This window comes from Mauremys reevesii, linkage group 4, assembly GCF_016161935.1.
Source record: "Mauremys reevesii isolate NIE-2019 linkage group 4, ASM1616193v1, whole genome shotgun sequence".
Lineage (NCBI taxonomy): Eukaryota > Metazoa > Chordata > Testudines > Geoemydidae > Mauremys > Mauremys reevesii.
Genome location: NC_052626.1, coordinates 63899492 through 63923716, shown reverse-complemented (window position 1 = coordinate 63923716; position 24225 = coordinate 63899492). Strand labels below are relative to the sequence as shown.

The 24225-nt window shown below is 48.6% G+C and overlaps 1 protein-coding gene and 1 non-coding gene across 5 annotated transcripts in view; one reads left to right on the top strand and one right to left on the bottom strand.

The window, feature by feature from the left end:
• PAPLN (papilin, proteoglycan like sulfated glycoprotein) overlaps positions 1-24225 on the top strand; it is a 64234-nt gene that overhangs the window by 33219 nt on the left and 6790 nt on the right. For 3 of the 4 annotated variants that reach the window (XM_039536631.1, XM_039536629.1, XM_039536632.1), the window contains exons 12-24: positions 136-201; positions 5156-5363; positions 7689-7862; positions 9491-9647; positions 10943-11029; positions 12104-12374; positions 12509-12626; positions 13375-13504; positions 15182-15896; positions 17087-17224; positions 18132-18256; positions 22398-22536; positions 23986-24123. In XM_039536631.1, coding sequence (XP_039392565.1) covers positions 136-201; positions 5156-5363; positions 7689-7862; positions 9491-9647; positions 10943-11029; positions 12104-12374; positions 12509-12626; positions 13375-13504; positions 15182-15896; positions 17087-17224; positions 18132-18256; positions 22398-22536; positions 23986-24123 — 2466 coding nt within the window. The remainder of the gene's footprint in view (positions 1-135; positions 202-5155; positions 5364-7688; positions 7863-9490; positions 9648-10942; positions 11030-12103; positions 12375-12508; positions 12627-13374; positions 13505-15181; positions 15897-17086; positions 17225-18131; positions 18257-22397; positions 22537-23985; positions 24124-24225) is intronic. The other variant, XM_039536630.1, reaches the window with a different exon arrangement.
• Positions 14033-14136, bottom strand: LOC120405464. The gene has a single exon (XR_005598579.1). It is a non-coding gene; the product is annotated as a U6 spliceosomal RNA (small nuclear RNA).

Genomic DNA, 24225 nt, shown 5'->3' with positions numbered 1-24225 from the left:
TGAGGCCTGTTGGAGCCCCTGTGTTTTGAGGGCACCTGGAGACCTGGGAGCATTTCTGCCTACACAATAAGCTGTAGCTCTAGAATTCTAAATATTGTTTAAAGTCCTTTTAAAACCTTTGTTCTGTGTATAAAGGATATCTTACATCTATCTGCCGGGAGTGTGGAGCCACACCGGAGCCTGGAGCTCTCAAATGAAGAGGTAACAAGAAGGAGATAGAGATTATAGAAAGCAGAGCTTCAGCTATTCTCTGCCCACTTCCCACCTAGAAAATCTAGTTGCTTGGTGAACCCCACTGGGTGTTTTCATCCTTGGTGATGGTCTAGGATGGTGCTTTGCTTTTGATTCTCACCCCCACAAATGATGGTGGAGGGTCCTGGGTACTAGAAAAGGGGAAGCTTTGCTCAGACACTGGTGAGTCCTACTGATTATTTGCTCTTCTGATGTGACTGTTGGAGGGGACACTTCTTTGTATCTTTCTGTTTCTGACCCTGAAATAAGCATTGCCATTTCCCTTGGGCAAGGCGGCTGCTTTTGAAGATTTTGCTCAATTTGTCAAGATGATAAACTCATAGAAAGAAACAGAAATGGGGTAGGACTGCAGTGAATCAGATTATTTAATAACTAGTCAGAATGCCAAACTTCCTTTTGTTGCAACTTCAAGTTTCCTCCGAAGCTCTTCTCCCAACAGCATGCGCTCCAGTTCAGGCACAAAAGTGCCTGGATGCAGTGTTTACTGCGATGATATGGCTCTCCACCATGACACTGGAAGCAAAAAAGAGAAAAATTGTCCTCCCAGCAGAACACTCTACTAATGGCTGAGTGGGACTTACCACCATGTTGCCCTCTACTGTCAATAGGGTGGTCCTTAGGCATCTTTTTTTCATGGCTTCAATCTCACAGGTCACCTCGGTTTACAGATGGCCTATGATGAAAGAAGTGAGGCAGAAGATGCCTTGAGTACCAGTTGCAAAAGCCTCTGGTTGAATTTGGCCAATTATCATAAAGACCTTTTAACACAAGAGTGGCCATGCTGGGTCAGACCAAAAGTCCACCTAGCCCAGTATCCTGTCTTCCGACAGTGGCCAATGCCAGGTGCCCCAGAGGGAATGAACAGAACAGGTAATCATCAAGTGATCCATCCCCTGTCACCTATTCCCAGCTTCTGGCAAACAAAGGCTAGGGACACTCTCCCTGCCCATCCTGGCTAATAGCCCTTGATGGACCTTTCCTCCATGAACTTACCTAGTTCTTTTCTGAACCCTGTTATAGTCTTGGCTTTCACAACACCCTCTGGCAAGGAGTTCCACAGGTTGACTGTGCGTTGTATGTGTGTTTCTTTTGTTTATTTTAAACCTGTTGCCTATTAAGCATTATTATACTGCGGCTTTATGGGAAAATGAAGAATTGGTTTTTTAACTCCACTATAGCATCTGCAAAATCTTTATCAGTGAATTTGTTTTGCATGGTTGGCAGCTTGATTAATCTGGGCAGTCTGTGCCTGGCTGCTGATTCTTGTTGTGAGTGAATTTCTAGTTATTTTGCAGATTTAGACTGAGTTATTTGCATTTGTGGCAGCACAGAATTATATCTTGTGGGGAACAAACACCAGGTCATCTTTGCTCAGATTTCATCATGTGGCACTCACTGAGGTACTGGAGTTGTTGGGTGAATTTTTAACCACAGTCTGTGACTTAGCTCCATGTCCCTCCTGTTTACTAAAGGTCATTTGGGAAGAACTAGGTCCATTGTTGGTGAAATTGTCATTGCCTCCTTTGAAGAGCACAAGTTGCCATCTGCTTTGAAGGACACTTGCATATGCCCTTTGCAAAAGAAACCATTGCTTCTATATGAACTATATGAACAATTATTTAACCATTTTAACCTTCCCTCTTTTGGGTAAGATAACTGAAAAGATTGCAACAAGATGCTCTTATAGTATCTAGGTGCCCCAGATCTCCTTGGCCCTTGTCAATTTGGTTGCAGACTTGTGTACGGTACAGAAACACAACTTGATGGACAATGAATGATCAGGTTTCCACACTAATACTATTAGAGCTATCAACTGCCTTAATTGCAGTTGACTGTGAGTTGTTTATGACTGGCCTACAGTTAGGGTGACCAAACAACAAGTGTAAAAAATCAGGACGGGGGTGGGGAGGTGAGGGTAATAGGAGCCTATATAAAAGAGACCCAAAAATCAAGGACTGTTCCTATAAAATCAGGACATCTGATCGCCCTACCTTCAGTCATAGGTAGGAATTGAGCGTCTCTGTTCCTTCCTGGCTGAGAGAACCCAGAGTTATATTGGGAAATTGCTCATTGACCTGGAAGGCATTCCTGTACAGGATTCTATTGAGTCGCTTCTCTTGCTCAGTAAATATATGGGACCCTTAGTGGCGTTAATGAGGAGGATGGGCTGAGGACTCGGTCTGGTTAAGATGAAGGTGATGATGACAGGCTGGGGGGACAAGTAGAAGGAGATGGCAAAAATTATATCTGCCCTCTTGACTAATCAGTGGAGCTGTTTTAGCTGGAGCTCACTTGATTAACTGGAAGGTAGCTGACAGCAGGAAGTTCTCCATGAGCACCCCCTACCTCTGACCAGCGCCGCCCAGAGGGGAGGGCAAGTGGGGTAATTTGCCCCAGGCCCCGCAGGGGCCCCCACAAGAGTTTTCGGGGCCTCTGGAGCGGGGTCCTTCACTCGCTCCAGGGGCCCTGGAAAACTCTCGTGGGCCCCGGACCCCCGGAGCTTCTTCCGCTCCGGGTCTTCGGTGGCAATTTGGCGGCGGGGGGTACTTCTGCTCCAGGACCCACCACCGAAGTGCCCCGAAGACCCGCAGCGGAGGGTCCTTCCACTCCAGGACCCGCCACTGAAGTGCCGGGTCTTTGGTGGCAATTCAGCGGTGGGGGGCCCCCCGCTGCCAAAGACCCCAGGCCCCCTGAATCCTCTGGGCGGCCCTGCCTCTGACTATGGGCTCCACTGGGGTCCAAAATCATAGGCACCAATGTTGTGGGTGCTCTGGGGCTGTAGCATCCATGGGAAAAAAATAGTGGGTGCTGAGGACCCACCGGCAAGCCCCTCCTCCCCCAGGGAGGCCCCTGGCGGGCCTCACCAATCAGCTCCTCCCCATCCCCCCAGCACCTCTCTCCTGCCGCGATCAACTGTTTGGCAGTGTGCAGGAGGCGCTGCGGGGGAGGAGGAGGAGCGGGGGGCAGGAAGAGGCAGGGGAGAGGGTGGAATGGGGCGGGAAGAGGTGGGGTGAAGGAGGGGCTGAGTGACGTCATGGGAGATTTCCCCAGATGCTGGGGAGTGGAAGGGACCAAACTCTTCGGGATTCTGGGACACTGCTCTGCAGCATGGTGGGCTGGTTGCTGCCTGAGAGAGCCTGGCTGGGGAGGTTGCTTCCACTCCCTGCCTGGGCTTGAGTGCCAAGGATCGGGGATGAGTGAGCTGGAGCCCCCCCTCCCAGCACGTTTCCAACTCTCTCAGCTGCGGTCCCCGGTGGCTGAGCCTGGGCAGGGAGCAGAAGCCACCTCCCTAGCCAGGCTCTCTCAGGCAGCTGGCGGGCTGCAGGGCAGCAACCAGGAAGGGGCGGCTTTAGAAGTGACTCCCTTCTGCTCCCTGCCCAGGCTCCCTCTTGCCAGGGAGAGCAACAGGACATGCAGGGGGGCCAGGCACAGCGGGAGGACAGAGTGTCCCCTTCCTGCAGGTAATGTGCAGCGGGGAGAGCACGGTGGCCCAGGGCTGGGCACGGAGGGGTGGTTGTTCAGTGGGACACGTGCCCTCCCCTTTAGATCATGCCTCCCAGTATGGGGAGGCACCAGTTGTCTATGGGGCGCCCTTCAAGGCATGCTGCAAGGCTCATCTCTGTTCCCAGGGTTGGAGCATGGGTAGAAAGGGCCAGGACAAGGGTTTTCAAACTTTCATAATGTGGACCTCATCTCAACAGTGGGATTATCTTGGGGAGCCCTCTTCTCCCAACTTGGTGACAATTACTGCAGCTGCTTACATGACAAAGGGTTTGTCTAATGAATGTTTAGCCTTTTTTAATGCAAGTCAGCAGTTGGAAAGAAGAACCTAAGCCAGCACCATGTGACAAGGAAGCTGTCCACTGACCGCCAGCAAGGGGTCACCACCCACACTTTAAGAATTGGCTTTGAGACAGAATGGGGTTTTGGTTTGTCTCTATGCTGTAGCTTGTGGCTGGAGTTTAAGTGGTCGGGCTGATTGCATTGCTAGTCTTCTGTTGTGCAGTCCTGTATGTGATGTTTTCATGGATAGGGCCCTAGTGTGATAGAGAGATGCCTTTTGTCCCTCTTCCTTTTAGAAATAAATAAAAGTGGTGCTCTAAGGGCATGGCTATGCTATGGGCACTACAGAGGCACAGCTGTAGCCACTTCCTACATCGATGGACATGGTTTTTCCATTGATGTAGGTAATCCACCTCCCCGAGGTCAATGGAAGAATTCTTCCAGCGACCTAGCCTCATGTACACTGGGGATTAGGTCAGCTTAACTATGCCACTCAGTATGAATTTTTCACACCCCTGAGTGACATAACTAGGTCACTCTAAATGTTGACAGTAGACCAGGCCTGAGGGGTCCCCACGCAGTCAGAAAGCCAAGTGGGTTGCACTCACAGATTGGTTCCACAGCGCTGCCCCATCGCCCTCCTATGCTATGCAGCAATTGTTCCTGTTTAAACTCACCTGTAACGTTACTCCAGCTACATTTGAGTTTCTGCCTCTGGTAATGTAATGGTGATCAGCTCCTCACAGACTGTTATGGTGAAACTCACTTAATATATGGTCAGCTTGTGTAGGCATCTGTTACTTTCACGGCTGCCTCCTGGACATGCAGGTATTATGCACTCTCTCAAATTGCCACCTTCACCAATTTTCTTGAGTGGAAGACTAAAATATGACCCTGTGATGTCCTGTCACGCTGTGATGGCCCTTTGTGTCTTCCTTTCTTTCTGTTGCTGATGTCACAACACAAAAAGAGATTTTTCCCTAACTAGTTGAACTGGGGATTTCAGGGTTAACCTTGGCCCTTTGGGCACCAGCTGTGATACAGCAAGCCCTAAGTACAGAGACCTCCTTGCTAGCCCTCTGTGTTCATTGGTTCTGTGACGGCTTTCTGTTACCTACAGCTGGAAAACCGGGGAGTGGGGAGCCTGCTCAGCCTCCTGCGGGGGAGGTACCCAAACCCGCTCAGTTTACTGCATGTCACACAATGGACAAGGCTCCCCTGGGGTGGTGGATGATGCCAAGTGCATGGCCTTTGCGGAGCAACCTCGCAGCACGCAGCCCTGCAACATGCGACAGTGTGCGACGTGGAGCACAGGGCCCTGGTCGGAGGTGAGTTCACACATTGAATGCAATGTACGTATCTGACAACCACCCTCTGAGCTAACACACCAGGGACTGAACCAGGGACCTTCAGAGCTAGAAGTGTGAAATGCTACAGCTTGAGCTAAAGAGACAGGTTCTCCATCTAGGGCTGCAACAGACTTAGATCCTGTGCAGATTGGGCAGAGAAAGGGACTTGTAGAACATACTCTGTGTAGACGGAGGACCAAATCTGCCTTGGTCCTTGATCTACAAAGGCATTGCACTAAGCTGTATGTCTGGGCAGAGTTCAGCCCATACATGATATTGCGAGTTGGATTGTTGGTGCCTGGGTATATTTGTGTCTCCACAAGGGGGCACTCTTTGAACCACTTACATGCAGGCCAGCCAATGAGGAGGACATTTGAAATCCTCGAAACATAGAAAGGTGAGAGATGGAGGACACCTATTAAGTCCTGTCTAGTCGATCTTCAGTGCTGGGCTGAAATTTATTCTCCAGAACTTACATTCAGTCCAGCAGTACAGCCTGGCAACATTTGTATTGCTGTGTTGAGACATTGCACTGCCTGAAAAGGTACAGCACCATAGAATCATAAAAGATTAGGGTTGGAAGAGACCTCAGGAGGTCATCTAGTCCAATCTCCTACTCAAAGCAGGACCAATTCCCAACTAAATCATCCTAGCCAGGGCTTTGTCAAGCCGGGCCTTAAAAACCTATAAGGATGGAGATTCAACCACCTCCCTAGGTAACCCATTCCAGTGCTTCACCACCCTCCTAGTGAAATAGTTTTTCCTAATATCCAACCTAGACCTCCCCCACTGCAACTTGAAACCATTACTCCTTGTTCTGTCATCTGCCACCACTGAGAACAGCCTCGTTCCATCTCTTTGGAACTCCCCCTTCAGGTAGTTGAAGGCTGCTATCAAATTCTCCCTCACTCTTCTCTTCTGCAGACTAAATAAGACCAGTTCTCCTGCCTTTCCTCATAAGTCATGTGCCCCAGCCCCACAATCATTTTCATTGCCCTCTGCTGGACTCTTTCCAATTTGTCCACATCCTTTCTGTAGTGAGGGATGGGAGGCAAAACTGGATGCAATACTCAGATATGGCCTCACCAGTGCTAAATAGAGGGGAATATCACTTCCCTCGATCTGCTGGCAATGCTTCTACTATAATGCAGCCTAATATGCTGTTAGCCTTCTTGGCAACAAGGACACCCTGTTGATTCATATCCAGCTTCTCGTCCACTATAATCCCCAGGTCCTTTTCTGCAGAACTGCCGCTTAGCCAGTCGATCCCCAGCCTGTAGCAGTGCATGAGATTCTTCTATCCTAAGTGCAGGACTCTGCATTTGTCCTTGTTGAACCTCATCAGATTTCTTTTGGCCCAATCCACCAATTTGTCTAGGCCGCTCTGGACCCTATCCCTACCCTCCAGCATATCTACTTCTTCCACCAGTTTAGTGTCATCCACAAACTTGCTGATGGTGCAATCTATCCCATCGTCCAGATCATTAATGAAGATGTTGAACAATCTAATGTGACAATGTGGCATAACATCATGGCGTTACAATTCCTGAAACAGATTCAGGACTCTACATTTGTCCTGAAAGATGCAGGAAAAAAATATATGAATATGGTGACTGCTACAGATTCCGGAATGGTTTGGATACTAGGAATCATGACAGTGAAATTAAAAGAGGAACGTGGCATTGAAAAACACTAAAAAATCTATAAAATTTAATTTCTAGCATAGTGGTCACAACACAGTCCCACCCTGTGAAAAAACAGAGTTCCTCTTCTCCCTCTGTCATCAGGAGAAACAGATTAGGAGCCAGACTGTGGATCACTTGAGTGGGACAAGGTCTTTGGGCCCGGGATCTGGAGAATGCAAGAACCTATGTCCTCTTCCCTGCTCTGAAATCCTTACCTTGTGCTGATTTCTGGCAGGAGCCACTAACATCATAACCTGTAGCTTGTGTGTATCACTTTGCATCAGTAGATCTCAAAGCACTTTACAAAGGTCGTCAGTATCCTCAACAATGGAGAAACTGAGAGGTGAAGTGACTTGCCCAAGTCATCTAGCAAGCTAGTCATAGAGTCAGGAATAGAGCCCAAGTCCCAGGTCAGTGCCCTGTCCGTCAGGCAACTCTGCCTCCTATACAGCCTAAGAACGATGGCATCTCAGTAACATACGCGTTAGGCTGCTTCTCCGGTGGGTGTTCATACTGTACGTTTTCAAAGCTGATGTCTGTTTTGAAATTGGGGAGCAGAGCCAGGAAACTTAGAGGTACCTGGCTGCATTCCCTATAACGATCAGGGTCCTTCTTGCAGTGCTCAGCTAGCTGTGGAGAGGGCATTCAGACCCGGACTGTCACCTGCAGAACTGAGTTGGGCTCTCAGACTCAAGACTTTGCCTGCCTGACAGAGCCTAAACCACTCCTCAGCCAGCCCTGCAGCAAGAATTGCATCCAGAAAATTGGTTGGCACATTGGAGCCTGGGGCCTGGTGAGTGTCGTTTCCTCATAGTGCTCACTTCATCAATTAACTTGTGCTCATGCAGTGTTTCTCACATATTGCGCTGTAATTGAATCGGTCCACATGTTGGTTGTTGAGGCCAGAAGCACATACTCCTTTGTTATCAGCTCCATGGCTCACTGTCACAGCTTGTGCCTGCTCCACAGGGGCGGCTCTAGGCACCAGCAAACCAAGCTGTTGCCTAGGGCGGCCAAATCTAGGGGGCGGCAGGCTGGGCCGGTGGACCTGCCGCAGTCATGCCTGCGGGAGGTCCACCGGAGCCGCGGACACCCGGACCTGCCGCAGGCATGACTGCGGAGGGGGGCTCGTCCCGCGGCTCGGCTGGACCTCCCGCAGGCATGACTGCGGCAGGTCAAGCGGAGCCGCCGGACCCGTCCGCAGCCGTGCCCGCGGGAGGTTCGCTGTTCCCGCGGCTCCGGTGGAGCTCCCGCAGTCATGCCTGCGGCAGGTCCGCTCGTCCCGGGGCTCCGGTGGACCTGCCGCGGGAGCTCAACCGGAGCCGCGGGAAGAGGGGACCCGCCGCGGGACCGAGGAAGGGCGGCGCAGCGCACCGCGCTGCCTGGGGCAGCCTAATTTCTAGAGACGCCCCTGCTGCTCCAAAAACAAGCCGGGGGGGATTAACATTTCAGTGACTGTGGCAGCATGCAGCTGATACACTGAAACAATCCACTCCTGTTGCTTCGTTATTCCCATTTCTGTGATGCCACTATCAACATCACAGCTACCCATTTGAATGTGACAGACGGAGTATGAGGTAGGCTACATCTCTATTGGGCTGGACATCATGTTTGGTGAATTGAAGTATGTTCAGGGTAACCCAGTTTAAATAGAGGGTCGTCTGCCTAAAATTTAGATAGAGGGCCAAACTGTGTTTAGCCTGACTTGTGATCAGGATCAACACCAAAGCTAGTAGGCAATTTCCCAAACTCAATTTTGCCCCATCTGTGCCAGCTGAGTTAGCCTGGACTGGCTTAAAAGATGCTAAGGACAGTTCCTGGCACCATGTAGATGGGGTCTTAACAAGGCTAGGTGAGCCCTTACACCTTAATCTGGTTCTGTCTGATGCGTAGGATTCCAACAAAATGAGGGAACGGGCGCTTGGTTTGGGTGCCTAATTTTGAAAATGATGTCCTGTATCGGATTAAAGGCGAGAAGTTTCTTGCTGGGGCAGATGGTTTTACACAGATACTTGCTCCCCATTCCCTGACTAACTTGCCTTCATTCCTGGCTGCTGCCAATCTCTCCCTGCCACCCCCACCTTACTTCCTAGTAAAGGTGCCAATGCCAGTCAGCTATGCTACCACAACCATCAAATCTGGTTTCTCCATTGTCAGCCCCATTGTAATTTGGTACCTGGCCACAGGGAAGGGGGACTTTAGGACTGTGCCTAGCATGGCTGTTGGACCCCAGTAACAGTCAAATTGCTCCTAGGCATGTTCAACACTTCCGTGTTGGTCACACCGTCATTCAGCAGGCTGCCATGGGCTATGCTTTGGCATTTTTTGCCAGCTGCTAACCATGTTCCTGGTCAGCATGCCAGGCTCATGGGGTTACTGTGTTCTGTCTTCCTGCTCTCTCTCCTCATCTTTCTGCCCAAGTGTTCGAAGAGCTGCGATTCAGGAATCCGAAAACGCCAGGTCATCTGTGCTGATGGCGATTCCAAATTCTACCCCCCTGAGACATGCAAGGCCAGCCAGCCACAGACCCCAGCCGTGCTGGGAAGCTGCAACACTCAGCCCTGCTATCTGCCACAGCGTAAGTGACATTACTAGACTTCTGGATTTTCCTAGGATGTTCCTGCTTTTGAATAAAAATTCCCAGTATCCCATGCCAGCAGGGCTGATTGTTTCGAGGCCTCTGCCTCTTGCCTGCCCATTCGTGCAGCTTTCATAGAGCAGCTAGTTTGCTCCATCTTCCCGCAGTGTCTGGAATGGGTTTCCTGCTACCTATGCTATCTGAAACATGTTCATAAGGCATGTGAGCAACACCAGTGCCTTCCCCTTTTGAGACTGATGCTTTTAATTCCTGTATTTCCCTTACCTGTCTGATGGCCTCTGTCTTGGCTGACACTGAGGATTGCATTAGGGACCACCAGAACTAAAAGTGTGAGTCTCTGCAGCTTGGGCATGGATCTGTAGCCTGGGGCTGTAACAGTCTCATCTTCTGTGGATCAGGTATAGATGGGGGCACACAACACGCTGACCAGGGTGTTGTTACAAACGCTAGCTCTCCATACTTCTCCCTCCAGCCATATAGGGGAATCAAACCAAATGTACCAAAACCTGTCCTACTGGGTGTATCACCACAGAACTAGGGGTACTGCTTTGATGTTCCATCCAGTCCAAGCTGTCCCTCAGCATGGATGCTCTGAGCAAACAAAATTTCTCATTGGCTTCAGGAGCTTTGAGGTCTCCTACTGACCACATTAATGCTATGGTTCCACTCCCAAAGCCATAGGACCCACTCCTGATTGATAAATGAACCACGTCTTGGCTTCAAGCAACAGCAACCTAAAAATAGGCCCCAGAATTAGTTACCTGAAGTCTCACATGACAGAGCAGACAGTGTTTCACCATTGCTTAGCAGTGCTAACCATAGGCATCTTTGTTAATCTGTCTTACTATCTCACTAGCCCCTGCTGGGCAATTAATTTTTGGCACACTGTGAGAGATGGATTCTGTTGTCCAGAGTTAGGATATTGCCCCTCCTGGCCTGAAAGCTAAAGGCTGCAGAGATGCTGCTGTCCACAGCTGTGTCATGGCAGATCCACAATGTGACATTTTCAACATGTCATCTGGTTGTCTAGGGGCTTTCTCTCCCCCTTCTTGCCTTATAGGAATGTGGCAGTGGATTATGCAGGTTGACAGAGAACAATGCCAAGCTCCTCCCACACTGGGTCCCCCCAGGAGTTGGAATAATTTTGGGGACACTTTATCCTAATCTGAATATTTCTTCTCCTGTCCAATCCCATGGCACAGGTGAATACAGACACCGGTATTCACTAGTCCAACCCACTGCCTATATTCTGTCATTTTTCCATCTCCTTGCAGAGGTTCCCAGTATGCAGGATACCACAGGGTATGACATCAGCCGAGAGTACTTGCTGACCCGCTACTACCCAGACAGTGGCACAACAGGTTTGGAGGTCTTATGTTTTCTTTTATGATGTCCTCTTCACTGTTTTCTTTATTTCCTTCCTTTATGTGGTTTCCATGAGCTGCCAGGAATCCTAGGGTAACAATTTATTGATCCTTTTATATCTATATTGAGTTGTATCTAGATACAGATTCACAAAGGAACATATATATGTATGCATAAATCCTAGACTTTGATATGGGCAGCATTAGGCATAGGGTAAATGGAGTGCCTCCTTGGCAGTCATGTCTAAGAGGTCGCCAGGAGAATAATAAGTTTACTATGGTCCCTTGCCAGCAGGCCAGTCCCAAACCTTTCTTTGCCACCTGCAGACTTTCTCCCCATCTCATCTCTAGAAGAGTTCCCCTGTTTCCACTCAGTTTTGTGCTGCAGGCATCTTTAGGTTTCAAGTCTGTCCCAGAATCTTGCATTAGCAGCTCCAGTGCCTAATTTTGAACTACTACAGCTGATACAAAAGATATATGGGAACTAAAGACACCCAGAGAATCTGAGAGAACAGGGAACCCCCATTTGGAGGAGGAAGTGAAACAGGTGGGGGGCATCTCAGGTGTGTTAATCAGCTGGGTGGATTGGTAGAAGAAAGGGAGTAGCCAGCAAGTGATCTGAGGTGACTGATGCCATATTCATTCTTCACTAAGGTCATCATTCCTTCAAAGGCCAGTCCCTGTGTATTGAGAAACCTGCTAGACACTTGCCCTCAGTCACTTTATAATAGGAATATTTGAGGGGCAAAACTGTCCATCTGATGTAGCTAACAGTGTCACCTGGACTAGTGTGAGGACAGGAAGAATATTGTTAGAGACCATTTCTTAAGGGTAATAGGTCATCTGGTAGCACAGTAATCTTAAGGAACCAGAATTCATCGTGAATGGGAACCAAAGCTTCAGTCAGGAAGTTTCCTGTGACTGTATGTTAACAAGTCTGGCCTCAGAGTCGGACTGGTAGAGGACTCCTTCCATCTATCAATGTGCTTTGAACAGATGCAGAGGAAACAAATACTGGATTTTGATGCCCACCTGAAATGGGCTGCATGCATTAAGGATTTTTCTTTTCAGTTTATAGCAATGAAAGAACAGTCCAAGGTAGCGCCACACACCACCAGTTCCAGCCCAGTGAAGATCATAACTCCAACTTCTTGCCTCTTCGTTGGGAATCCCACTCAAGCTCTTCAGGATCCCGGCAGTTCAGCTCCCATCAGGATATTGCCACAGGGACTGGCCCTCGGGACTGCAGCCAGAGCCCTCATGGCTGCTGCTCAGATGGTCACACTCCGGCTTCTGGCCCCTTTGGGCAAGGCTGCCCTTTCAGCACATGCCATCAGAGCAGGTTGGATGAAACAGTGGGGTTTGGGCTGGTGGAACCACCCTCTATGACTGGGTTGATGTTTACAGACTGCATTTGTTGGGTCAGGGTTCCAAATAAGAAAGATTTTGCTAAAACCCTTTATCTTTTCCCTGCAGGTATGGATGCTGCCCTGATGGAATATCAGCTGCGCAGGGCCCCAACAATGTGGGTTGCACACAGTATTACAGTGATGATTATGTGAGCAGAAACAGGCCCACTGCAGCCTCCCCAACGGTAAGTAAGTGCCAGAACTCTCTAGAACCTTTTGCTAATAATATTGAGATCTGGCTGAAATAGCCCATTGTTTTCAGGGTTTGGCTCTGGCCCTGGAGACTGATGTTTTTGGCTCCTGTTCTGCTCTTCCTTTATGTCTCCTGACAATAACTCTGGGGAATTGATAGAGGGAAGATGCCCACTAAGCCAACATTCCTATCTGCTGCTGCTCAGTGAGCCCCAGTGGAATTCCTTCATGACATGGGTCCGGGTGGTGAAGTGGCAGCTGCAGCTTGTGCTGCCAGGTTGATGAGTTGAGCACCCTCGTTTGGGGAAGACTCAATATTCCTTATTGTAGGATGCTGAACCAAACTCCCTCTCTCAAGGCAACCAGAAATCGGCAGCACTGCATGTGGAGAGGGAAGTATTTGATTGTTGTGCCTGTGTTTGATGTATGGTTCCTGCCATTCTGAGGCTACCTTGGATGTGATTGTTTTTTTTCTGATGTCAGTTGATAGGTCTTTGCAGTGGGAGATGCTAGGTTCCAGGACTGTGTAGAGTCAGTTTGGGCTAACAAGGTGGTCCAGAACAGGTTAGCGGGGCATGCCAAAATGCAAATAGGGGCTGGATGGCTTAGGAGATACAGAGAGTTTCACATTTCAGAGTTGCCCATTTTAACCTAGCCTAAGTGAATAATGGCTGACATTCCATACCATACCATACCTGGTGCTGCAGCAGTAACTTTTGGCTTTGAATTCCTTTCTCTAAGGCAAGCCAAGCTTTGTCCCAGCAGAACCCGTCTGATGAGTGTCGAGGTTCTTTGTATGGCTGTTGCTATGACAACATTGCTTCAGCTTTGGGACCTCAAGGGGAAGGATGCCTCAACAGACCCAGCCAACGTAAGTGATGTTTTGGCTCCCTGCTTTAGAAATGTGCCTCCCCTGAAAGGAAAGTCCTACAGAATGTAATAGAAAATGTGAAGCTTTGTACATGGTTTTTCACCTATCCTGTAAAATGTAATAAAAATAATCTCCCTGCAATAAGATTCTGTATGAAGGTTGGAAAAAAAACATTAGAGAAATTCCTATTAACCCCTATTAACTGCCTATTGATTTCATCTCTGTTGGAGTCTATAGGACTTCCTCATAAGGGCCACTCTGCAGGCCACGACTCACTCATGGCATCTCTGCTTGCATTGATCCCCTGTCATTTGCCTTGATCCATAATATGGAGATATATGTATCTCTTAGAACTGGAAGGGACCTTGAAAGGTCATTGAGTCCAGTCTCCTGCCTTCACTAGCAGGACCAAGTACTGTCCCTGACAGATTCCCCCTGCTGCAATCCCTAAAAGGCCCCCTCAAGGATTGAACTCACAACCCTGGGTTTAGCAGGCCAACCCTCAAACCACTGAGCTATCCCCACCCCCCAAATGTGGAATGCTTCACAAATTTGCATGTCATCCTTGCACAGGGGCCATGCTAATCTTCTCTGTATCATTCCAATTTTAGTATATGTGCTGCCGAAGACAAGCTAGGAATCATCCTATTATCAGTGGGCCATATCCCCCCCAAACAAGCCTATTGACCCCAGTATGGTTTCAGGGCTATAACTAGGGGTCAAATGTGTCACTTAGGGCTTCAATTGAGGATTTTAAGCCACATCTCTGAGTAGGGGGCACTGCAAAGGCATGGTGCCCCAGGAGGAGCTCCAGGGAAATTGTCACTCAGTTTTGTTCCTTTAGCTCAGAGAGCTTGCCATGTGCCCCATTCTAGGATAGAGCTGCTCAATCCCCCAGGACACCGGCTGTACTTGTCAGAGTAGTGTCAGGAATGTGCTTATTACATCACCTTCCCCAACCCCCTTCTCAGAGCACAGGGACAGCCACTGGGAGCATTTCTGCCCAGCCACCCCCGGGAAGGAACAACTTCTTGCTCATTCCTCCACACCCCTACAGTGGCCACTCGTAATCTGAGCTGTAACATCTGAAACTGTATCTCCGATTCATCATGGCTGTAGGGAGTCAGAACAGTGCCTGTGAGCCAGCAGAAAGCCCAAAGTTCATAGGCCCACGGGGTTACATTTATTCCTCTGTCCTAGCATGTGGGGTCCAGAGCACCTTGTGTTACCCTAGGTTTTGTGACCAGTTCTGGTTTCAAGCCTTGGGCTGGATGAACTTGGAATGACACCCTCCCTCCCTTCCTCCCTCCCCAGTCCTATAGCAGGAACCCCCAAGTACAAGAATAACTCACAATTGTGTAACACTGTGCTTGGCTATAAAACCTAAATGAAGACCAACAGCTCCTGGGAGGTAGGTGGTGTTATCTCCATTTTACACATAAGGAACTGAGACACAGAGAGGTGAGTGTGTCTTGCTCAAGGGCAGAGTTAAGAATAGAACCCCAATCTCCTACTGCCTAGCTGGGTGTGCTACCCAGGAGACCATTCTCCCTCCATAGACAGCAGCCTTGGGTAGCATGGTGATGAAGCTATCGGGGCTATGTGCTCAGTAGAAAGGAGATTTCAGGAGTCAACTCTCACATTCAGGTCTCTTTCTTTTCTGCCGTTTGTTGGTAGCGTATCCTGTCAAGTGTCTGCTGCCCAGTGCCCAGGGCCCCTGCACAGACTGGACCACTCGCTGGTACTTTGTAACTGCTGTTGGCAAGTGCAACCGGTTCTGGTATGGTGGTTGCCATGGTAACACAAACAACTTTGCCTCAGAGGAAGAGTGCATGAGGACCTGCCAAGGCTCCATGGGAACAAGCAGTGTGGGGCACCAGCACCACAGGGGGACTTCGCACATCCACTCTGGCTCCCACCCACGCGAGGGAGAAGCCCAAGGACACCCGCAGCCATCTGCAAGAGGAACTGAGAGTCATAGCCAAGGAGGAGGAACACGCGGGTCCTTCCACATTGACCAACCTGGGCCTGATAGCCATACAGCATGGCAGGGCACAGGGCTGCACCACAGGGAGAATGGCTGGAGAAGGACCATGAATGTGGATATACTGCCAGAGTCTTCACAGAGGAATGGCACGTTGGTTAGCCAGCGCTGGGGTTCTCATCACTCTGCAGCTCCTGGGGGAAGGAGGACGGACCAATCAAGCCGGCTGCATGGGAGAGGGGAAACAATGGTGTCTGGGCACTCGGAGAGGCAGCTAACTGTCAATGGGCAGGTGGTGCAGCATGAACATGAGCAGTGGCGGAGTTCCTCTGGAGCAGACACTCCTGGGGTGGATGGATTTGGGCATCAAACCTCGCCAGGTTCCACCTTGCAGCGAAGCTTGTACAGGTGACACTTTTATACTACCCCACTGTGATACCGAAGCACCAAGTGCCATCTTCTACAGGGGGAAATGTTTTCCAATCCACAACTAACTCACTCTTCTGAAATGTCCCACTACAGATTATTTACAATAGTGTGCCTGTGGAAAGCCAACTGTCCATGTGATGGGGATATCTAGTACCCACTTTACCTCTCCTGGAGCCCAGTCCTGCACATCTCATACAGCCATTGACTTGAGTGGAAGTATTGGGTGTGTAAGGAATGCAGGAATTGGCCCTTAATCTCCATCCTTTATATCAAGTGGGCACTTTACAGGGATCCTTGTTGGCCAGCTCTGGCTCCCATTTAAATCAACAGGAGTTGTGCTTGCTTACACCAGGGTTAAATTTGGCCCTGTCCGCGATTTCAAGATTTTATTTTGGCATGGTAACGGAGCAGCAGTAGGTTAATACTAGAGATGGATCCAGATCCAGATCCAGCTGATGAACACCCCACAGATCAAAGGCATTTGGATTTCAGGATTTGGTTCAATTGTAAGTCTAGAGAAAACACTAGCTTGGTGTCTCCAGGGACCTGGATTCAGATTTGATTTAGTTCTCCCAGACTAAGGGGTTTTAATGGTCTCTGCCTCTACCTCTACCTCATCAATTGGCTGTCCACAGCATTCAGCTTGTCAAGATCTGTCTTCTCCCTCCTAGGAGAAGTCTAGCCCTGGATTGCCAAGTGCAGGCTCTCAAGCCTCTAGTCTCTTACAGAGCTATATATAACAGACCTCTGGGTTACCTTAGCTCACTATTGTGCAACTCTCATCCCGTCCTGAAGGGCTACCTTACGGGTATGTCTACACTGGAGCTAGAGGCATGATTTCCAACTTGGGTAGACATACCTGCATTAGCTCTGGTTGAGCCAGTGTGCTAAAAATAGAAGAGTAGCCACATCAGTGAGAGGGCATAGCTGTCCAAGTATGTACCTATGATTTCAGACAGGATCATACATGGGCGGCGAGTCCCTCCTGCCAGTGTGGCTACACTTCTCTGTTTAGCACAAACGCTCAATCAGAACTAACGTGGGTATATCTACTGAAGCTGGAGATTATGCCTCCAGCTTCAGTGTAGATATACCCTTAGAGAAACCAGAGAAAGGGTGGGGGAACGAGAGATGGACACAGGGAGTGAAATCATCTCTCTGTCTGTCAGAGTCATTCTGGAAGGAGCAGAGTCCTCTGTAGTGGAGGCAGCCTTGGGACAGACCATTCATCTTCTCTGCAAGGCTGGTTCTTCTCCCTTCCCCAGAACTGAGTGGCAGAAAGATGGGAAGCCACTATCATCTGACAGGTAAGTCTGGTCCCATGTTGCAAATCCTGTTCCGACATCACCAACCCCTCCCCCTCCCCCATTAGTTTGCAAAATCTTTTTTCTAGAACATTCTCAAAAAACAAAATCACTAGGTAAACTGGAAAAGCCTCTCCTAACTGAACCCCACTACTAAGTGATACCAGAAAGGCCTAGGTATAGCAATAACAAATAGGACGTTAATTGTTCGATGTGGTGCAGCTGAACACTTATGTATTATCAGGTAGAAAAGGATTATCACATGGCCAACTTTCAGCAACAACACCCAATTCACAAGTGGTTACACAAGTGAGTTTTGAGTGCAAAGTCCTTTTCAGTGTGGTTGGAAGACGGTAGAGTTGCCCAGGAAGTGCATCGATAGCCTACCATGTATACCTTGGAGTGCCTTAATGCTGTCAGATTGTGGCCGCTCATCCCATTTAAAATGTAACCGTTTAGAGAAACCCTTCTTAAATCTCAGCTTTACAGGGTTTTCTGGGAGGTCTCCTGCAGCAGTTTGTAGCCCAGTAGTCACCTTATATTGTAAAAACTAAGGTGGGAATATTGAACAGTTCCAAGTCTTGTTTTGCAGTGAAGGGCCACACACTATGGCTGAAAGGGCAGCTCAGCACTTCAAGGGAGGGGACAATTTAAAACAGTCACTGTGTCTCTTCCCTCCCCTTTGTTTCCCCATCTCAGCTTCCTCTTTTGACCTCTGTCTCCCCTCCTCTCACCCATTCAATAACCTGGGGAGTTTTGTATTCCAGTGATGAGGACTCAACCATTCACCACAGGGAGGTCATTGCAGTTGTGACATAAACAGGCCCAATTGGCCCATCAGAATGTGGCTTTGGACAATCAGCATCCACAGCCAGGTTCTCGTACGTAACTGCATGTGTTCTATCTGTAGGCATGCCTACCAGTCTGACAGTTCCTTGGTGATAAGCCGTGTCAGAGCTCAGGATGCTGGGATGTACACATGCGTAACTTCAAATGGGAAGATGGAGAGCAGACAAATTCAGCTAAGGATCAAAGGTGACTTATTATCTTCCATTTAAAACCAGAATATTAATTCTTTTCTGCCCTTTTTTAAGAGTCATTGGTAACGAACAATTAAAGTCAGTGGCACAGGCAACTTGTAATGGAACTTCGAGTAGACACAGCTGTGTATTCTGCTTAGGTATGTGCATGCCCAGTGCACTGGCATTGGAGAACTTTGCCTAGCAATACTCATAGGAACTGCACTCGCTCCCTGCTGTCTTAGCTCCTCCTCTGGTCATATAAGGGCAGCACCACCCCAACCCCCTCAGTTTTTTCACATGACCCATGGCTAGATTTGGAGCTCCATCATCACTTGATAATTGCCTGCTCTGTTCATTCCCTCTGAAGCATCTGGCATTGGCCACAGTCGGAAGACAGGATACTGGGCTAAATGGACCATTGGTCTGACCCAGTATGGCCATTCTTATGTTCTTATGTGGTGTTTTTCACCTCGCACTCTTGGTCTTGGTCTGAGAGACTTTTTCTTGTATGTAGTAGTTAGTAGTACCTTAAGTTTAGTGTTCGTATAATAATAATTGGAGTAGTTGGCTGCCCTCACCAGGGTTCAAGCATTGTCCATCATGTGGGAGGGCCATTTTACAGACAATTTTAAAGTATATCAGGACTTCCGGAGGTTTGTGGCCACTACCCTGGGTATCCAGGCAGAATTTCTGCAGGGGAATACATATAAGCTGCTGGATATTCTCCAGTCATCAGCTCCAGGGAGAGTAAGCATCCCAATAAACGAGGCTCTTCTGAAGCCTGCAAATGCACTGTGTTGCCTCCCACAGTGAAGCATTTGGAGAAGCAGGACTTCATTCTCATGCAGGATTCTGAGGGTTTCCACTCCCACCTGGACCCTAACACTCTGGTGGTAACTGAAGCGAATGACAGGGCACAGTAGGGGAGGTATAAGTCTACCCCTAAGAACAAAGAGTCCAAGAGGATGGACTAATGGGAAGGAAGATTTATCTCCCCTCTTTCCTGCAAATGCACATCGCGGACTAGCAGGCGTTGCTCTCTAAATATGACTTTGTCAATTGGTTGGCCATGTCTGTGTTCAAGGACAAGTTGCCAGAACCCTCCAGGGAAGAGTTTATGGTACTTATTGTGGAAGGCCATATAGTGGCCAACACCTCGTTGCAGTCATCTCTGAATGTGGTAGATGCTATGGCCAGAATTATGGCATCAGCTGTGACTATGAGGGCCTCAGGGCTGCAGAATTCAGTCATTGAGCCCAATGTGCAGCAGACCATTGATGAATTACCATTTGATGCACGGGTTTTGTTTTCAGGAAAAAATGACAAAACCCTGTGCTCTTTTAAAGGCTCCTGAGCTACTTTACATTCTTGGGAAGATTGTGCTCTTGCCATGACGAGATGCCACTGTAGTGGGCAGCAGCAGCAATACCACCCACAGCATTTTTTCAGACAATCCTTCCATCATTTAAGGCAGCAGGACTATTCCCAGAAGGGTTGTAGAATCCTCTGGTTCTGGGTTTAACCAGATGGCTCCCCTTGCGCTGCACCCCTGCCCCGGCATCCAGCAAGCACCTATTTTGACTCATGTGTCCAGAACAGCAATCTAGTGGTGTCCTCTTGTCCTTCTGTTTGGGAACAGGCTGGTGCATTTTTACGGTTCTTGGGACTCGATTACCATAGAGCACTGGTCCAAAGCACTGTCAGATCATGTTATGCCATCCAGTTCTTCCTCCATCCATGTTCCCCCTCCCCTCTTCAGGGACCCCTCCCACAAGATACTGCTCCTTGAGCAGGTTCAGTCTCTAATGGCTCTGGGGGCTGTAGAGGAGATTCCCTTGCAGCATCAGGGGCAGGGCTCTACTCATAGTATTTCCTGGATCCCAAGCCCAAGGGACGGGTGAGACCTATCCTCGACCTCTGTGACCTCAACAAATACAAAGCTGGCTTATATCCAGAATATCTTACACCTTCAATCTTAAGGTCTGGCACTTATTTCATTGAGAGTCCACCTGGCAGCAATTCCGGCATTTCATCCATCCATCCATGGGAAGTCAGTGTTTTCAAACTCCATGGCAGTGAGGTTCTTGAAAGGAGTCACTCATCTCCATCTGCTGGTTAAAGAGCCAGTTCCTTTGTGGGACCTTAATACTGTCTTAGAGACTTTTATGGGGCCTCCCTTTGAATCTCTAGCAACGTCTTCTTTCCCTCTTCCGTGGCAGCAAACTGCCTTCTTTGTGGTGATGTCTGCAAGGAGGGTGGCTGGGTTATATGCTTTAATGGTGGAGCTCCCTTACACACAATTTACGGAAGACAAAGTAACCCTGCAGCCGCACCCTAAGTTTTTATCCAATGTGGTTTCCCAGTTTCATTTGAAACAAGCTATATACTTACTAGTGTTCATTCCTAGCCACATTCCACCCCAGAGGAACATCTTCACACACTGGGTGCCAGGTGATGTTTAGCTTCCTATCTGGATAGGACCAAAGCTTTCTGCTCCTCATCTCATTTGTTTGTGTCACATGCAGACCGCATGAATGGTCAAGGGGTCTCTTTACAAACAATCTCCAGGTGTCTAACTTCCTGTATAATAACAGCATGCAAAGTAGCCCAAGCTACATCACCTCAAAGGGTGCAAGCTCATTCCATGAGAGCCCATTCACCCACGAAAGCTCATGCTGCAAAACGTCCGTTAGTCTATAAGGTGCCACAGGATTCTTTGCTGCTTCTACAGAACCAGACTAACACGGCTACCCCTCTGATACTTGACACCAGGCAACATGGACAGCATTCCTAAGTGCCATTCCAAGATTGGACAGTTGCAGGACTGCCACTTGATCCTATGTGCATACTTTTACAAACCGCTCTGGCCTTACTGCTGCACCCAGATCAGATGCAAACACTGGGAAGGCAATTTTGCAGTCCTTGTGTAAACAGACTCCAAGCCCCACCTCCTATGAGTACTGCTTGCAAGTCACTTGAGTAGAATGCACAGCTGCATCTGCTCCAAGAAAAGAAAAAAAATGTTTATCTACCTGTAACATTGCTCTTGGAGGTGTGATGCAGATATGTATTATATGCCCCACCCTTTGTTCCCTCTGCATTGGAGTCTGTGCTGTACTTCTGATGTTCAGTGCAAAAGAACAGAGGGGGTTGGGACAGTGCTGCCCTTGTATGGCATGGGGATTGGGGTATGGCTGGAGGGTGTGTGCCCCACCCTTACAGGTATTACTAGGCAAAATTCTCCAGCACACTGGGTGTGTGCACACATCTAATTAGACTACATGGCTGTAACATGTCTATAAGAACAACAGTTACAGGTAGATAACTTTTTTTTTTCTCCATTGCAGTGTCTTGCTACCTTCTTCCATGGCAGTGGCCACAACGTGCTGAGAACTAGCCATAATCCCAGCAATATGTTTCCTCAGTGCAGTGACTGCTGAGTGTTAGCCCTGACAGCAGCAGCGAGAAATGCTGCAGTGCCAATCATAACTGGAGCAGTGACTTGCCTAATGCCAGTCACAGCTCCAGCAGGACAAGCTGCCTCAGTACATTTCATCCTGGAGCCATGGTCTCTCCCCTAACATTTTACTGGGTGCAGAGAGGGCTCTAAAGAAGGGGAATCCTGCAGGCCTTGGTCTGAAATCACTGTCATGAGTTCCTGTCCTACATCACATCATGTTATATGCTCTGCTGGGACAGACAACTCCACTGTGAGGTGCTGGAGTTTTGCCCAGAATGGGCCTCTTGGATAGTGAATTATTTACTATGTTTGTTTTTTTTAAAGTGCATTATAAAAAAAGGACTGTTTTAATAAAAGAAGGCTAAGCAGCCTCCTCTCACCTCTCCAGAGTGTGCCCTCATGCCTCTGCAGGGGGATGGGAAATATCTGGCTTTTCTCTGCCATTCTTCTGTGGTAATGGCAAAAGGCTTCTGTACCTAAGAGATACTGCTGCATGCCCATTGATGGAGGAAAGGAAGGAGTCTAATATCCACTGCCTGCACGGTTGTAGCTCCCATTAATAGGAATCACAGGCTTACAGCACTCATCAGTCAGAGAACAGATGCTTTAACTCTCCCAAATTCACAGCAACCCTACAGAAGCGGTCACGGTGGATGGATTGTATTATTCATATATAGCATTTTATTTCAACTAGAGGACCATGGATCTCCTCTGACAGAGGGTATTAGAGGTCGGCTCCTTCATGGTCTGAATCACCATCACAGAGATCTCAGCAGAGGAGTTAATACTGTACAGTCACCTGGTTCCTCTGTACACCAGCCGCTCATGTACAGGTAAGGCCAGCAACCGTCCTCTGACATCCACCTGGTATCCATGTGGGGAAGATCAGGGTAAGAGATGCCCTCTTGCTTTGGGGGCAATGGGAGGTGGGGGTTAGGAGTGTTGGATGGGTGGAAGTGGAGTTTAGCAAAGGTCCCAGTCACACTATGAGAGTGACAAACTGTTCCATTCATAACAACCATGTTCCTGGCGGGGCGGTACCTGGCAGTAGAGAAGGGTTTAAATGACAGAACACATGGGGCTGTGCTAGCTAACAACTGAATTCATTGCCATAAGGAAAGAAGAAAAAACAGGACTATTTTAAACAAGCACAAACCAGACCCATTGAATAAGAAAGCCCAGCCCCACTCATCTAGAGTCTTGTAAAAACAAACTGTCTTGTGCTCCTTCTAGTCCTGCCTGGTTCCCAACGGCTGAGCTGGGCGTTAGGCAAGAACAGCTGCTTATGTGGTACTTGGATACTTCTGGGTCCTGCGGTAAATAGAGAAGGGGGAAAACTTTTTATTCACCTTAACCACACAATTTTGGTGGCTCAGATAAAATGGGACCAGTACCTGAGCTTTCCCTGCTTTCAAGTTTGCAGATCCCAACCCCAGTCACTGAGGTCTGCTAAGCCCTGTAAAACCCTCAGCCAAACTCTGGCTGCAAGCAGGAGGCAGAAGGTGTTAAACTTTTCTGAAGCTCAAGAAGGATTTGGTTTGAATTTTGAGTAAAGGATGGGGGCTGGTGTTTTCCCTTTACTCTAGCCTAGTTTGTCCATCCCAGCATGGCTCATCACCCATCCCAAGAGAATAAAACAGGGCTGATTTATTCCCATCTGAAATGTTTGGCTGCATCACCTGATCTTTATGCAGACTGAAGAGACAAATATGTTACTGTCACAGGACCCCAGCTAGTACTGCAGAGTAGGGCTTGATGCAGACATTCCCTAGGAGATGAGGTTCTATGGCTGTTGCTATGTAGAGCTGGTGATCAGAGTGTAATAATTATTCCTGGCTGCCTTTAAATCTATGAATGTATTCAGTTGTGTGTGGTGGGCAGGCACTTGAGGGTGAAGCTCATTTAGTTCCCTGATCAGCAGTGCCTAACATCACTCAGAGTGACCTCTTGAGCTGACTAAAGCCTTACGAAAAGCTGACATTTTCTAGGCTGACCGCCAAAGGAATGCTTAGGAGGATGTGTATGTAGGTCTGCAGTCTCCCAAGCTTTAATGTGGAGACAATCCATTTCAGCAAGTCACACTCGGCCTCAGTTGAACCAGGAGCCAGCTTTTTTTTCTGGAGGGGGTTGGGAGCATCAAAATTCTGAGGAGAATGTAGAGGTCCTCATTTCCTCCCCGGGGGACAAACAAAGCATGTAATACAACAAAGCTGGATTGATTTGCAAATACTGAACTAGGCTGTCGCTGTATCTCTCTGTGCTTGTGGGGGTCTGTATTGCAGATTAATAATGGATAAGAATGATCCTTCGGTGGTGGATGCGAACATTGGGGAGCGAGTCAGACTGCCCTGCGGAGTAGAAGCCTCACCTGCTTTAACTATAGAGTGGCAGAAGGACGGGCAGCCTGTCTTCTCTTCCAGGTCAGCTCATGTGGCTGTGTTGTCATCAGAGGCAGCCCTTGCGTGTGCCAATGCTGGGACTCCTGGCAGATAATGCATTCTCTACCCGAGAGAATCAAGGCC